This window comes from Panthera onca, chromosome D4 (assembly GCF_046562875.1).
Source record: "Panthera onca isolate mPanOnc1 chromosome D4, mPanOnc1 haplotype 2, whole genome shotgun sequence".
NCBI lineage: Eukaryota > Metazoa > Chordata > Mammalia > Carnivora > Felidae > Panthera > Panthera onca.
In genome coordinates, this window is record NC_138351.1 from 8,524,591 (window position 1) to 8,537,788 (window position 13,198).

Below are 13,198 nucleotides of genomic sequence, written 5' to 3' on the forward strand. Positions count from 1 at the left end.
AAGAGGTAGTTTTTTTAAGAATGAAGTTTAGTCAGGGGCGCCTGGGTGGCTCAGTCTGTTGAGCGTCCGACTCTTGATTTCAGCTCAGGTCAGGATCTCACGGTTTGTGGGTTCGAGCCCCGTGTTGGGCTCAACACTGACAGTGTGGAGCCTGTTTGGAATTCTTTCTTTTTCTCTGCTCCTCCCCCGCTCGTGCTCTCTAAATAAAGAAAGAAAGAAACATTAAAAACAAAAAGAAGTTTAGTGATGCGTGTAGCCCATAGAGAATATTAGGAGAGAAAAGAAAACAAAGCAATATATATAACATGCCAGCTTTGTGTATATATATATCTGGCCATATCTGAATGTGGAAATAAAGTTTTTCCTTTCTTTGTTTATACTGTTCTACATTTTCTAGTTGGTAAAATTAATTTCAAATAATTTTTGTTTCAAGTTTTTATTTAAATTCTAGTTAGTTAACATAGAGTAATACTGATTTCAGGAGAATTTAGAGATACAAATTATAATTAGAAAAAAAGGTATGTTTTTATTTTTTTAACATTTATTTTTGAAAGAGAGAGAGTGAGTGGGGGAGAGGCAGAGAGAGTGGGGGACAGAGGATCTGAAATGGGCTCTACACTCACAGCAGAGAGTCTGACGCGGGCTCGAATTCACAAACCAGGAGATCATGACCGGAACTGAAGCCGAACGCTTAACTAACTGAGACAGCCAGGCGCCCCCAGGTGTGTTTTTGGAAGGGAAAACACTTCCCCAAAGTTGACAAGAGGAGGAATGATTCTCCTTGACCTTCAGGAGCTGCAACTTGGGTAGATCCAGTTTATCTGCAGATTCCTCCCTGCCCGCCACCTCCTCCATTTTTAGAAGCAAAGTAACTTGTAAAACGGGGGAGAGGCGATTTTATAACTAAAGGTGACAGCTAACATTTATTGCCAACCCGAATGTACGTGTCTGTTCCTACGCTGTTATAACTGTGTGTGCGCTCTCGTTCTGAGGGCATTATCAATCCTCAAGGGCCAGGTATTATCTTCTGTTTCTTTGGTCTCTCCGATAGCACCTTGGCCAGCGCCCGCTGATCGTCATTGATTGACTGACCGACAGATTGGCTGACCTTGCCATCACTCTTGTCTTAGGCCCACGAAATGTGTTAACATCTTGCCTCATTTTGCTTTTGGTCTGAGAGGTAGCATTCCATCCAAATTCACTACACGAAGTCCAACAGCTGGAATACAGGAGCCATTCATCAGAAAACGAGTTAGGCTTCCTTAGGGTTCGTGTGTGTGGCAAGACCCTAATGGAATTTTTTAAAATTTCGTTCATTTTGTGAAAACAGCCCTGGAAAGAGGATATGTTAAAGCTCTTTGATTTGACTGACCACAGCCATCCACACCAGTGGATTTGGCATCTCTAGTGACTGGCTTCTTGGAGGGACGGATTTAATAAAGAGGATTTTCTTCCCCCGGGTTGGCTGTGAGAGTGATCAGACATGCTTGTGGGGCCATTTTCTGGTTCCCGCTGTTCTTGTGTCAGCCAAGACAGCCACAGGCAGGAATTACAGTCCACTCTGCCTTCTCACTCCGATCCAGGCCGACGGGGGAGCCTGGGGGATGGAGCCCAGGATGTTGGGTTTACGAGTTAACCTCACCGGGTGTGTTTCACCACACGACGTACCTTTTACACTCGCACATCACAATACTCAGAGGTAGGCTGAAGCCAGGTAACATTTCTGCTCTCTTAGAAGCATGAGAGAAGATAGGGAAGAGAGAGAACTGGTTTTCACGAAAGGTCAGTGAAGGTCTGCATCACTGTTCCTGACATACCTGAATGATTAATGTCCCTATCTGGGGAGTTGAGGGAGCTTAGTGAGAAATGTCTTCTCCTCTTGGAAGGGTAACAGTACACTGAGGAACGCTGTCAGGGAATTTATGGGTGACAAATGTGGGCAGAGCCAGCCTAGTGATATAAATAGCAGATAGTGTCTATTCTTCTCAGTGAGGAGACGTTACACTCTAATAAACCAACAGTGTGGTCCACAGCCCTGTTTTCATCCTAATATAGATGACTGGCCACCAGATACCCAAAGTCAAGATCAGTCCAAGGAACCTCCCAAACCATGAAGCTGCTCGTTCGAGTTTCCTTCAGATCACTGACATGTTGCTGTTTTGAGCTTGTGCCGGGGGTGAGCGAGGAAATCAGGACGTGTGTCAGTGCAAGACCTGGGAACCAACATGGGCAAGATGTGCACAGCTCAGGTCCCCACAGGGCCAAGAATGTTCCAGAGGATTTTACCAGGGAAGTGGGTGTGTGCCACATGCCTGCTGCTCTTTCCGTTTGGTTATTGTTGAAGGACTTACTTGTTGCCTTTCCGAAAATTTTATTTCTTTTAAAAATTAGGTTGTGGTTTTTTTTTGAGAACTCGATTGTTATAAAATTTCACTTTTTAATTTTACTTATTTAACAAACGCATCATATACTATGTAAACTAAAATATATAAATATCAATTACGTAATTATCGAATTATATTCTATAATATGTAAATATTAACTTCTCTAATGTTCATCATAACTCAGTGAGGTGTAGGTACTACTTCTAACCCCACTTTACAGATCAGAAAACAGACAGTGGGAGGCTAAGTAATTCACTAAGACTACACAGTTGGTAAGTGGTTACACAGGGACTTGAACCCAGGAAGTCTGGTTCCAGCATACTTGCCCTTCACCGCTATTAAAGTTCAGAAAAATATAAAGCCCACACTGTATATACCGCAGGTTAGCTAACTGGACAATAAATTATACTTAAAAAAAAAAAAGAAAAGAAAAATATAAAGCCCGAAAAAACCAGCCCAACGACAACTATAGAAATGTTGCTTTGATGTCTGTGCTCTGCATACGCTCCCACGTGACTGCACCTAGTCTCCATATTCCCCTTCATATCTTGCTTTTGTTTTCTTCTGAACCTTATATGATGGTCTTTCCATGTTATTAAAAACCCCCTGTAAATATTGTTTTAATGCCTACTTAATGTTTCCATCATATAAGCATATCACTCTTTGCTTAATCATCCCCTTATGACGGCCCGTTTGGCTCTTGGGTTTTCTGTTCTGACACCTAGCACTGCAATGACTGTCTCTGTGCAGGATTTCCTCTGTTCTTTGTTTCTTTTTTTTTTTTTTTTTTAAGTTTATTTGAGAGAGAGAGAGTGCGAGAGCAAATGGGAGTGGGGGGTGGGGGGCCAGGGAGAGAGAAAATCCTAAGCAGGCTCCACACCGTCAGCATACAGTGGACGTGGGGCTCGAACCCACCAACTGTGAGATCGTGACCTGAACACAGTCAAGTGACAGACACTTAAGGACTCAGCCACCCAGGCGCCCCCTTCTGTACTTTGGAAAAGAGTTTTAGAATACGTACTCAGAAGTAAAATCCTCAAGTCCAGGTGTATGTATGTGAACACTTCTAGGGGTCTACACCCAGGTTGTCCAGTGGTTTTCCAAGAGGCTTGTACATTCCCGGTGTCCACAGCGCTGGACAGAAGTGATTGTCATTCTCACACCAGCACCGAGAATGATTTCTAGAAATCCTCGCTAATGTGATAGGTAGAATATTGTCTTGATTTTATTTCTTTGTTGACTAGAGGATTGAGTTTGTCCATATTGGTTGATCAATTATAGGAATCTTTGAGTAGTCTGGTTGGGTCCTTTGCCCATGTGTCTGTCAAGATTAGACAGAAGCCTTTGGGGGTGAAACAGAGAAAGGCCAGTGGTTTCCCATTCTTTCTTCTCTTGCCTGAACGTGATATTTCCCCGGGTATTTTCCCAGTCTCTACTGTTATGTATGCATTTAACCTTCCCCCAAAACCTTGTGTGCGTTTTTCTCTGGATCCTATACATATACTACTGTCTGCTTGTAAAGGGTTATTATTTCCTTTTCTACTGTGAGTGTGCTCCATGCCTAAATCTGCATTGGTCCCTCCGTCTTGGATCATAAACTCCTGGAGGGCCAGCCTGTGTCTTTTTGAGCAGTTAGGCACACTTTTCTTTGGTGACGTCCCCAGCAACCACAGAACAGGCCTCCTGGCTGAAGGTGATGGGAGCATTTACACAGGCACCTTGAGAGTACGAAACAGAAGTGAGAAGGGTTAAGAGTGTAGTAGACTGGATGTGGCCATGTGCCCTGGTTGTGCTTAAAGAGAGCTGGAAAGAACCCAGTAACACCTCCCCTACCTATTGATCAGTGAGAAGGGGGAGTTCTGGTGGAGAAAGGCACACAGGACTGGGGACCCAAAGCCCAATGAATTAGTCCCGAGTTCTCCATCATTTCATATGAGCCCTGGGTCACTTTCTCTACGAGTCTCTCGTGTTTTTTTCCTACCCGAAACACAGTAGTGATGTTAAGAATAGTCGATGTTTCTAAAATGCTATATATGGTCTTCCTATCCCTTAATCTTCCCTATAGCCAGTGAAACCGACACAATTCGCAGTTGAGGGAACAGACACAAAGAACTACAACCTTCCCTTAAATAAAGCATCAAATGAAGATTTCATTATTAGATTTTTAAAAGCTTCTTATGCTCTGGGAAAACAATCCATTGACTTAAGTGTATCACGAGGCAAGAAGGAAGGCAGAAAAGGTAAGATATCTTGGAAGGTGTAGAGGATCATGGGAAACGACCACAGACGCCCCAAGGAAAACTCCATTACACGAGAAAAGAAAAATTGAAAGACATCAGTGAAACAAGATCAGTAGAATGTCGATGATTATGTTCAAATATTAAGAAACCTTTCGTCCTATTTCTTCATTACATCGTGTCTTCACTTCCAGTTTTCCCATTAACTGCAAAGATCAACAGCAGTAATATATTCTAGCACATTCCATCTTATGGGTACCCCATACCTATTCAACATAGTGAAAAAGTTATAAAGGAGTTTGAACGTATCTGTTAGAAGGACAGATGGATGGACAGATCGATCTTGCTTTTTTTCTTTGTAAGTGGGCCTTGTTAAGAGCATGCTTCAGGCTTTACTAAATGTGAAAAGCAGAACAGAATGTAAGGTAAAGGAGGTGATGACGATGTACCCAAATGTGATGGGAGGGTCTGGGTAGGCACGTTCTCTGAAGGTCAGGTTCGCGGTCTCCAGGACTCTGTAGAGCGTCTGGGGAAGGTAAGGAGCCCTTCATTCAGCTTCCAGTCCTGGAGCAGGAGGTAAAAATGTCAGAAGCCAACAAGCTTTGTTGGCCCCTGAAGGTAGAAGAGCTTCTGCGGAAATAGTGCATTTCGGAGGCTCGCTTACAAGATTTTACAGGTGGGCTTAAGAGTTAAAGGTATTTTGTCGCATGAAGCCAGGCTGAGCAAGGGTCTGGCTGTGCCGGGGCGGTGTTTGGAATGGCCTTCTGCGGTAGATCACTGCCATGTTTGTATTTCAGGATTTTATGGGCAGCTCCAGACCCTCTGCCCCCCACAGTACCCGGACCCCCAGAGAGCTGTGCTGCCCAGCAGCTCGTGCAGTGTGGTGCCTTCCTTCGAGGACTGCCTGGCCCCCACGCCCATGGGGCAGGCTGGCTTTGACGTGTTCCACAGGGCCTTCTCGGCCCACTCGGGCATTGCAGGTATGTTGATGACTATCACTTAGAAACCCCGGCAGACTAGCAGGTGAGACCGGGACTAGACTTGACCCTGCACGTGACCGCAGCAAATCCCGTTGAATCCGCCCCTGTCGTATCTCGCACCTTCACGCTCCTCTCCGGCCCCACCTCCACCACCCTGGTTCAGGGGCCACAGTGTCCCTTCCGGGCTGTGACAACAGCTGTAGCCTTCCAGCGTGTTCCCTGCGTCAACTCTACCTTTACCATTCTTCCCTCTGCACCACCGTGAGCATTGCCTTCCAAAAATGAAGGACAGAATAAGCCCCTTTCCTCCTTGAATACCTTAGCCTCCAGTTGCCTAAAGAATAAAGCCTTCTCCTTGGCGAGGCAGTCAAAGCCCCCACGAGATAGACCTGGTCAGACGTTCCAGGCCTCACCTCACACCTGTCTCCCCACGTGCGCTGCTCGTGCATGTGGCCCCACAGCCCCTCGCTCTCCATCTCTGTGCTCTGTTTCCTCCTTCTAGAATGTTCTTTCTTTCCCTCTCCATCTGTGAGAATCCCATCTTTCTTTATGGCTCAACTGCAGTCATCTCCTTTCTCAGGCCACCCTCACCCTTCCCTTGAACACTTGACTTTTATTTGCACTCAGCCCGTATTTTCTGCCAAGACTTACCTTGACCGTAGGCCTGCAAGTCCATCAGCCTCCTTCCCCACTGAGGGCCCTGGGGACAGAGAGCCGTTGAAGGTCCTAACCCTGGGCCCCCACTCAGCACTGGCCGTAGGGCACACACGGTGGGTATAGACAGGCGGGACCGTTGACTTCTTTCTCCTTCTCTTCCAGTGTATGATTTGCCGTCGGGGTCCCCCGGCCTCTTCGGGGACTCTGTGCGTGGCGGGCCTGAAGACGCCACGTTCTTGCAGATCAGCGCTGTGGACCGCTGTCCTAGCCAGCTCTCCTCTGTCTATACCGAAGGCTAAAAGCTCCCCTGGCCTCCACTACCACTGGCATCCGGAACCTTTTCGTCGCTCGCCACCTTGTACTCTCACACCCTCACTGACTGCACGAAGAGGATGCCAGCCGCTTCCGTGGAATCTGCAAAGTCCCAGGCGTGTCTTTGGAAGGCGGGACTGGTCAGGGCTGGCCTTCCCAGGGCTGCGTGTGGTTGCTGCTGTTTCTGGATTTGCTGGTGGCCCACAGGACTGTCTCTTCAAAGGGAATTTAGAGTCACTCTACCGGACACCTGTTCCTTCCAGCTGTGCACTCTCAAAGGACACCAGTGAAATGACACACACGTCAAAGTGTAGTTCGGGGACCACCCTCGCACAGAACTCCAAGTAGGGAAGGAAAACCCAAGTTGCCAGAAGCACAGAGAACTGCCTCGCCCCGTACGCATCCTCCCCACTGGCTCCGGCAGGACCTGATGAGGGAAATCTGCATCCAAAGCACCGCTTGGGCTCAGCCCGCGGAGGAGCCCCCCCCCCCCCCCCGCATCCTGGCACTGCACCGGCCTGGCACCCCAGCGAGCCGGTGCCTCTCTGCTCTTCCCGTCCCCGTGCTAACCAGTCGCTTTTCAGTATTTCTCCAGAAGCAAAATGAGATTCTATCAAGCACAGTCCCTTAAAAGGCACTACAACCTGTTTTATATTCCAGCAACTTATCTTAGTTCTTTTATGCTAAAGACTTGTTATTTACATCTACTTTTAAAGGAAGAAAAATATTTAGAGGTCTGTTCTTTGGATGGAAATAGTTATCTTAATCACCCCAGCTGCATCCATTTTTGCCACAGCCCGTGGCCCCTCCTGGTCCCACCTCGCAGCGCCTGGGAGCCCCCCCCAGAGTCGTAGTTTTGCATTGAGCGAAAGGCACCGGCGGGAAGTGGGTGGGCCCGACCCCTTCCCAGTGCCGTAGCAGAAACCCTGATGGGCTGACTGCGTGAGGCGACTCCACCTCGAAGACCTTGTTCAGTGGAAAAGATCACTTGACTCGTTGACCCTTCGCCTCCGCTCGGGGAATGCTGCGCCCAGGTCCTGCTAGAAGATGTGGAACCGGGACACCCCGAGTTGAGATCCTGGGCTCTCTCAAAAAACCACACGAGAGGTGCCTGATGTCGTTATTTTGCACAGCCTCTGCTCGCCTCCGTTAGGATGTCCACTCACCCGTCTGTCCCTCCCCCGTACTCTCCTCTCCCTCCTTGCTCTTGTCACCTTCTTCTCTGTTCCCGCTCGCCCACTGCCACTGCCTGAGCACCCTTGGCAAGGTCTTCCCAGGGAGCAGGTAGAGGGAAGGCTGGGGCAGCAGATGTTCACTTTTTTCCTGTAACTCTAGTCTGACGGCCTGGAATTTCCACAGAGCTCTTGGTCATTTGATAGCCAACCCGAATAGGAAGCCACTTTCTGTGATGCGTTTACAAAGCTATTCAAAAAGATCTTAAGCCGTGCGCGTAAGGCCATAAAAATTAGCCACACCGCAGAGACACCTGGTAAGCTCTGGCGTTCCAGAACTATGGCGTTTCAACGTTTCTTTCCTCTGTCCTTAAGAGTGGGTTCTGAACACAAATGAAACAATGTGGTTTGTCCAACTGGGATCGTTGCAGTCTTCGAGAAGGGTTAACCAGCTGGGTGTCCCGGGACAGTTTGTATCCAGACAGACAGGTCCTTCCAGTCGGGCTCCGCGGTCGCTCACGTGCTGCTTGACGCCGACCGGATCCCAACACGTCACAGAGAGAGGGGACTAAAGAGCCGCGTGTGGGGTCCGCCGACCGCTGAGCTCCGATCTGAGAAAGGCCAGGCCCGCGAGAGGGCCGAGTTACGCACTTGACAAAGATCTGCGCTGCTTTCCGGAAGGCTTCCTTTCCAGATGAGCCCTCGGGCCTCCCCCCCCCCCCCCCCCCCCCCGCAGAGTTTGTGGGTTAGGTCACTTGGCCTAAACGAGGACACGTGCGTGCTAACTGCCATCCCTTGCGTGTCCTTTGTCACACTCTGCAAAGGAAGGTAGAGATCCGGTGTCTTTAGGGAGGCAGCACGGCCATTCTTGAATGCTGAGGCCTGCGTGGGGAGCTCAGAACTTTCTTCCTGTGTGAGATGAGGGAGGGAGAAGCTGACAAAAAGCAGGGTTAATGCAGTGATGCCTCCGTGCCTCGCGGCTTTTACATGATTTACGGGGAGGGAGGGAAGGAAGGCGAAACCAGAGGCTGAACCTCACAAACCCCTGGGTGTCATCGTCTTCTTTGGCTGGGGGACATGCCCCTGTGCCTGCCTCTGGTGTTAGCCCGGCCTCACGGTGGCCCTGTCGCTGCTTGTGGGGGGAGGGGACAGCAGCAGCACCTCAGGGCCTCCTCCCTCAGCAGGGACGGAAGCCAGTCCCCTCCCCCCCCACCAAGGGACCTTGGTGTTAGCCGAGGGAGCGCACGGGAAGCAGAGTCGAGTGCGACCCACGAGGTCAGCTGCCCCCTCACATACCCATCAAGCGTATCCCAGGGGCTGCAGGTTGGAGTCGGGGCCTCAGGGCACGACACATTCGGGTTCCTTATAGACGGCACAGGCTGTCCTTAGAGTCCAGAGTCTCCCCTGACCTTAAAATCTGCCCCTTGCTTGCTTCCAGTGTCGTGCCAGATTCATATCTGCATTCATCATCATGTCTGTAGCAGTGAAAGTAGAAACTTCGAGAAACTCACTCCCTTCCATTTCCTTGCCTTTTTAGTCTCGATATTGTAACCATTTTCATCAACATCTGAGCAGAGATTGTCATTCCCCTGTTTTGAAAAAAACTGGTGAAATACACACAGCCCAAAGCCAATTATCCTATTACATTAAAAAAAAAAAAAAAATCAGTCTGCTTAGAGACATTTCATTTGCTGCATTGTCTTAATTCCCTAAAGGGACCATTTCAAAATGTCAGTTGTAATTTAGCCTCTGATCGGCCGTTAAATATTATTTAAGTATTTGCCGGTCCTGTGGGGTGTCTCCCTTTAACGATGTCTCCCCCAAATTGCACAGGTGACTCAAAGTGGACAGAAGGCCTTCAGGGGACCCCCTGATAGAACAGGGGTGGTGTGGTTCTGTCGTGTTTCACTTACCAGCTGTCGAGCACATTAGCATACTAGAGCAGAGGTAAACGTTCACCTCCCCTGTCTGTCCCAGAACCTGGACTTTCCAGTTGTCTTGAAGTATTGGGAACAGTGACTGTAAATGTCCAATTCAATCATTTGCTATTTTATTTGTCTGTTTTGACCATGTCATTTTATAGCAGCATTTTTAATGGCACTTTTTGTTGGTGGTGTGGAATTTCTGCGGTTACTTTTTTTTTTTTTTTTTGCAATGGATAAAGCAAAAAAAAAAAAAAAAAAGAAGAAGAAGAAGAAGAAGAAAAGATTTATTTTGTACAGACAGCAGAACATCCTGTGTAATGTTGCTGACATAAAGCACTTTGGGGGGGGGGAGTGGAAATCTGTTTTCCATAAATCACACAGACTCTTGTACATAGTTATATACACTCACGTAGAGAAATGAACTGCATATATCATACTGGATATGGGGCCGATTTTACGTTAGGGGCACACATCTGGTGCTTATTGTCATAAATCTTTTAAAGAATTAGGTACACTTTTTTTCTATTAATATGTATAGTTTTGTGATTTGTCACAGTTATGTTTCGTATAATCATAAGTTATTTTGTCTTGTTTCATGAAGTCCTTTTTTTTTTTATGTCAAAAGTAAAATGAAGGGATTGTGCACTTGGTACAGAATAAAACTGGAAACAGAGAGGACGCCCACCTGCCTGAAATCTGCCTTCGGCATATGCCCTTTCAAAACACAATGGCAACAACCATTTTGTTTGTTTGTTTGTTTTATTGTTTTGTTTTGCCGTAAGCCTCCTTCCTTTATGGGGATGGTAATTATAATTAAAAGCAGATGGGGGTGGGGGAGGGCCGGTCCAAGGCCGGCTTTAAAATGCCGCATTGCTTTGGCCCAGAGCTGCAGCCTGGATTTAATTATAGATATGAGGACGAAATGGCAGTAAAAATGAATGTGTCCCTGAATCCTTTACATGTTGGGAGTGTCCATAAATAAAACATGAAGTTTTATTTCATCAGATTTAATTAAAGCTTTTATACATGTTTTATTGGTTATTCTATTAATCCACTTCCCGAACTGGATAAATGCGCTGGGGCTTGGGGCTTACTGGTGCCCGTTCACTGTGAAGCTACGTCATATGCCTCGGAAATGCCGCTAAGTGCTTGGTCCCTCAGGTGAGGGGGTTACGGCGCGCTGGCCGCTGGGGATCAGGCCTTGGCTGCCCAGTCTTCCTGAAACCCTGCAGAAAAAGACAAAAGCATCTGCTTCCCGGGAGCTGATGCCCCGACCTTCGAAGTCCTCCCGTCTGCCAGAGGAGGAAGGGGCAGTTACCGTTCCCTGCTCCCGCCCCGCCCGTCCACTCCACAGGCTTTGGGAGAGCACCTGACCCCTGGGCTGTGATGAGCCTCCTTCCTTAGCGCCCATCACGGGAGTTGGAGCGGTTAGGGAGAGAGAGGGGAGGGTGGTCAGGGCATCCTCACCCTGGCTGACCTGTATAGCCAAGACCTAAGAGAGTTCATGTTCCCTCCAGGGTCACTCTTGGAAAATTGACCGTTTTCTTGCTACATTTGTAAGACACGAGGTGCAGGGCAGAAGAGATAATGGCTCTCACGCACCCTGTCTGGCTCTCCAGGGGACTGTGGTTCAGGGTTTGAAGATCAAATAGTGCCGGCTGACAAGACTCAGAGAGTTTCTGTGCTCCTTAAGTAAGGAGGCGGCTGGTGGGAGCGCGGTTTGGTCCGGTCTCTTTGGGGAACAGTTTGGCATTAACGGGTAGAGCTGAAGGTACACATAACCCGCGATCCAACAATCCCACTCCTCTCGAGGGAGAGACTCTTGCATAAGTCAGCGATGGTTCGGATACAAGATGTTCACAGCAGTGCTATTCACAATAGCCCCGAGCTGGAAATGCCCCAACTGTCCGTCAACAGTCAAATGAATAGATGAGCTTCGCTAAATGGAAAGAAGCAAGACAACAACAAAAAAGAGGGATAGCGTTCTATTATAACGAGTTTGAAAACGCTCAGGATTCATTTACAAGCCTGAGGTGGTGGAAATATACAAGAACAACGCGGAAAATATTCTCACAAAGGTCCAGATACTGATGAACTTTGATCGGGAAGAAAGGACACACAGAGGACTCCTGGGGTGCTGACCAGCAGTGTTTTATTTCCTGACCCTCTTGTTAGGGTAAACAGGTGCCTGCTTTATATAATTCTTCACCTGTGCGTATGTGTTTCATAGCCTTTAGCACAAATACTACTGATAGCCAGGTCTTGCTTCCCCGACCCCAGGGGTACGCACACTTTTTCTGGAAATGGCCAGATAGTACGTATTTTAGATAATGGGCTCGGTGTCCACTCCTCAGTCCCGTCACTCGAAAGCAGCCACAGGCGACACGCCAAGGAATGGGTGTGGCAGTGTTCTAATAAAACTGTATTTATGGACACAAATTTGAATTTCACACAACTTTCAGATGTCATGAAATGTTTTTCTTCTTTCGATTTATTTCAACTATTTAAAAATGAAAAAAATTTTTAAAAAAACGTTCTTAATTCACAGGCTGTACAAAAAACATACAAAAAAGGCAGTGGGCAGGATGTCCCGTGGGCCATAGCTTGCTGACCCTAGTCAACCGAAGGAGTGTTCTCCAGCATTTCCCATAAACATCAACGCAAAGAAAACCACAATTAGGACCCTCTGCTGATCCTTCCACTACGTGGGGTCCTGTTCCTGGAGGAAATTCATGAGTTCTATTGATTAAGCTTTTCTTTGTTTAGATTCTGGGTCCTGCTCCCCGGGATACAGATGAATGCTTGGAGCTTGGAGCGCCATTCGACTTTATCTCTGGATTTGAAGTTTTTAATAAAAGGAACTGGGCACACAGAAGTCTGTGGGAATTGGAAAACGAGCACCCATTCTCTCCAAGCTAACCAAATATTTGCTGGATGTTGGCAGTCCTAGCCAACCTTTTCCTCTGAAATGCTGAGAGGTTAGAAGCAACGGGAGACTTCATTTTTCTCAGGCTGTAGTTCTTACGAGAAGCTAGAGCTGCCTCTCAAAACCTCCAGGGTCCACAGGGAGAGGAGAGTTGGGGTTTTACGTCCAAAGGCTCCACCGAAAAATGGTGGGAGCATTCTTTTGGCTCGGGGGCCCCGCCAGGGCTAATGGCCTGTGCCCCCTCTAAGCAGCAAGGAGGCCACTCAGCACCCAGCACCCGCCACGGGCCCTGGTTCCCCATGTGCCTCCCCCCAGCCCTCACACTTAAGGGGTTCTCAGCTCTGCCAATGCTGCCTCTCAGCTACTTGCCCTTAGGGAGAATGAGGCTGAATTCACAGGGGCAGAAGCACCTGCCGTTCTTTGGATCCCTAGCTTAGGCTAAAGTCGACAGTTTCAAAAATACAATTACGGTGAGTCCTGGGTCATTTGCTAAATATTCGCGCAGACTGAGTCCTCTACACCGGGTCTCCCGGGTGGTTCCATGTGCTTGGGCTTGTGTGCTGTGTATGGTTCTGATAAAGTGTCTTGGGGCCAAAATAACCTGA

The 13,198-nt window shown here is 47.9% G+C and overlaps 1 protein-coding gene across 4 annotated transcripts in view; it reads left to right on the forward strand.

Annotated features, from left to right (window-relative positions):
* GLIS3 (GLIS family zinc finger 3) overlaps positions 1 to 12,108 on the forward strand; it is a 451,944-nt gene extending 439,836 nt beyond the window's left edge. For all 4 annotated transcript variants that reach the window (XM_060610168.3, XM_060610173.3, XM_060610169.3 and 1 more), the window contains 2 exons: positions 5,419 to 5,601; positions 6,421 to 12,108. In XM_060610168.3, the coding sequence (XP_060466151.2) occupies positions 5,419 to 5,601; positions 6,421 to 6,557 (320 nt within the window). In that variant the 3' untranslated portion in view covers positions 6,558 to 12,108. The remainder of the gene's footprint in view (positions 1 to 5,418; positions 5,602 to 6,420) is intronic.
* Positions 12,109 to 13,198: the final 1,090 nt, after the last annotated feature.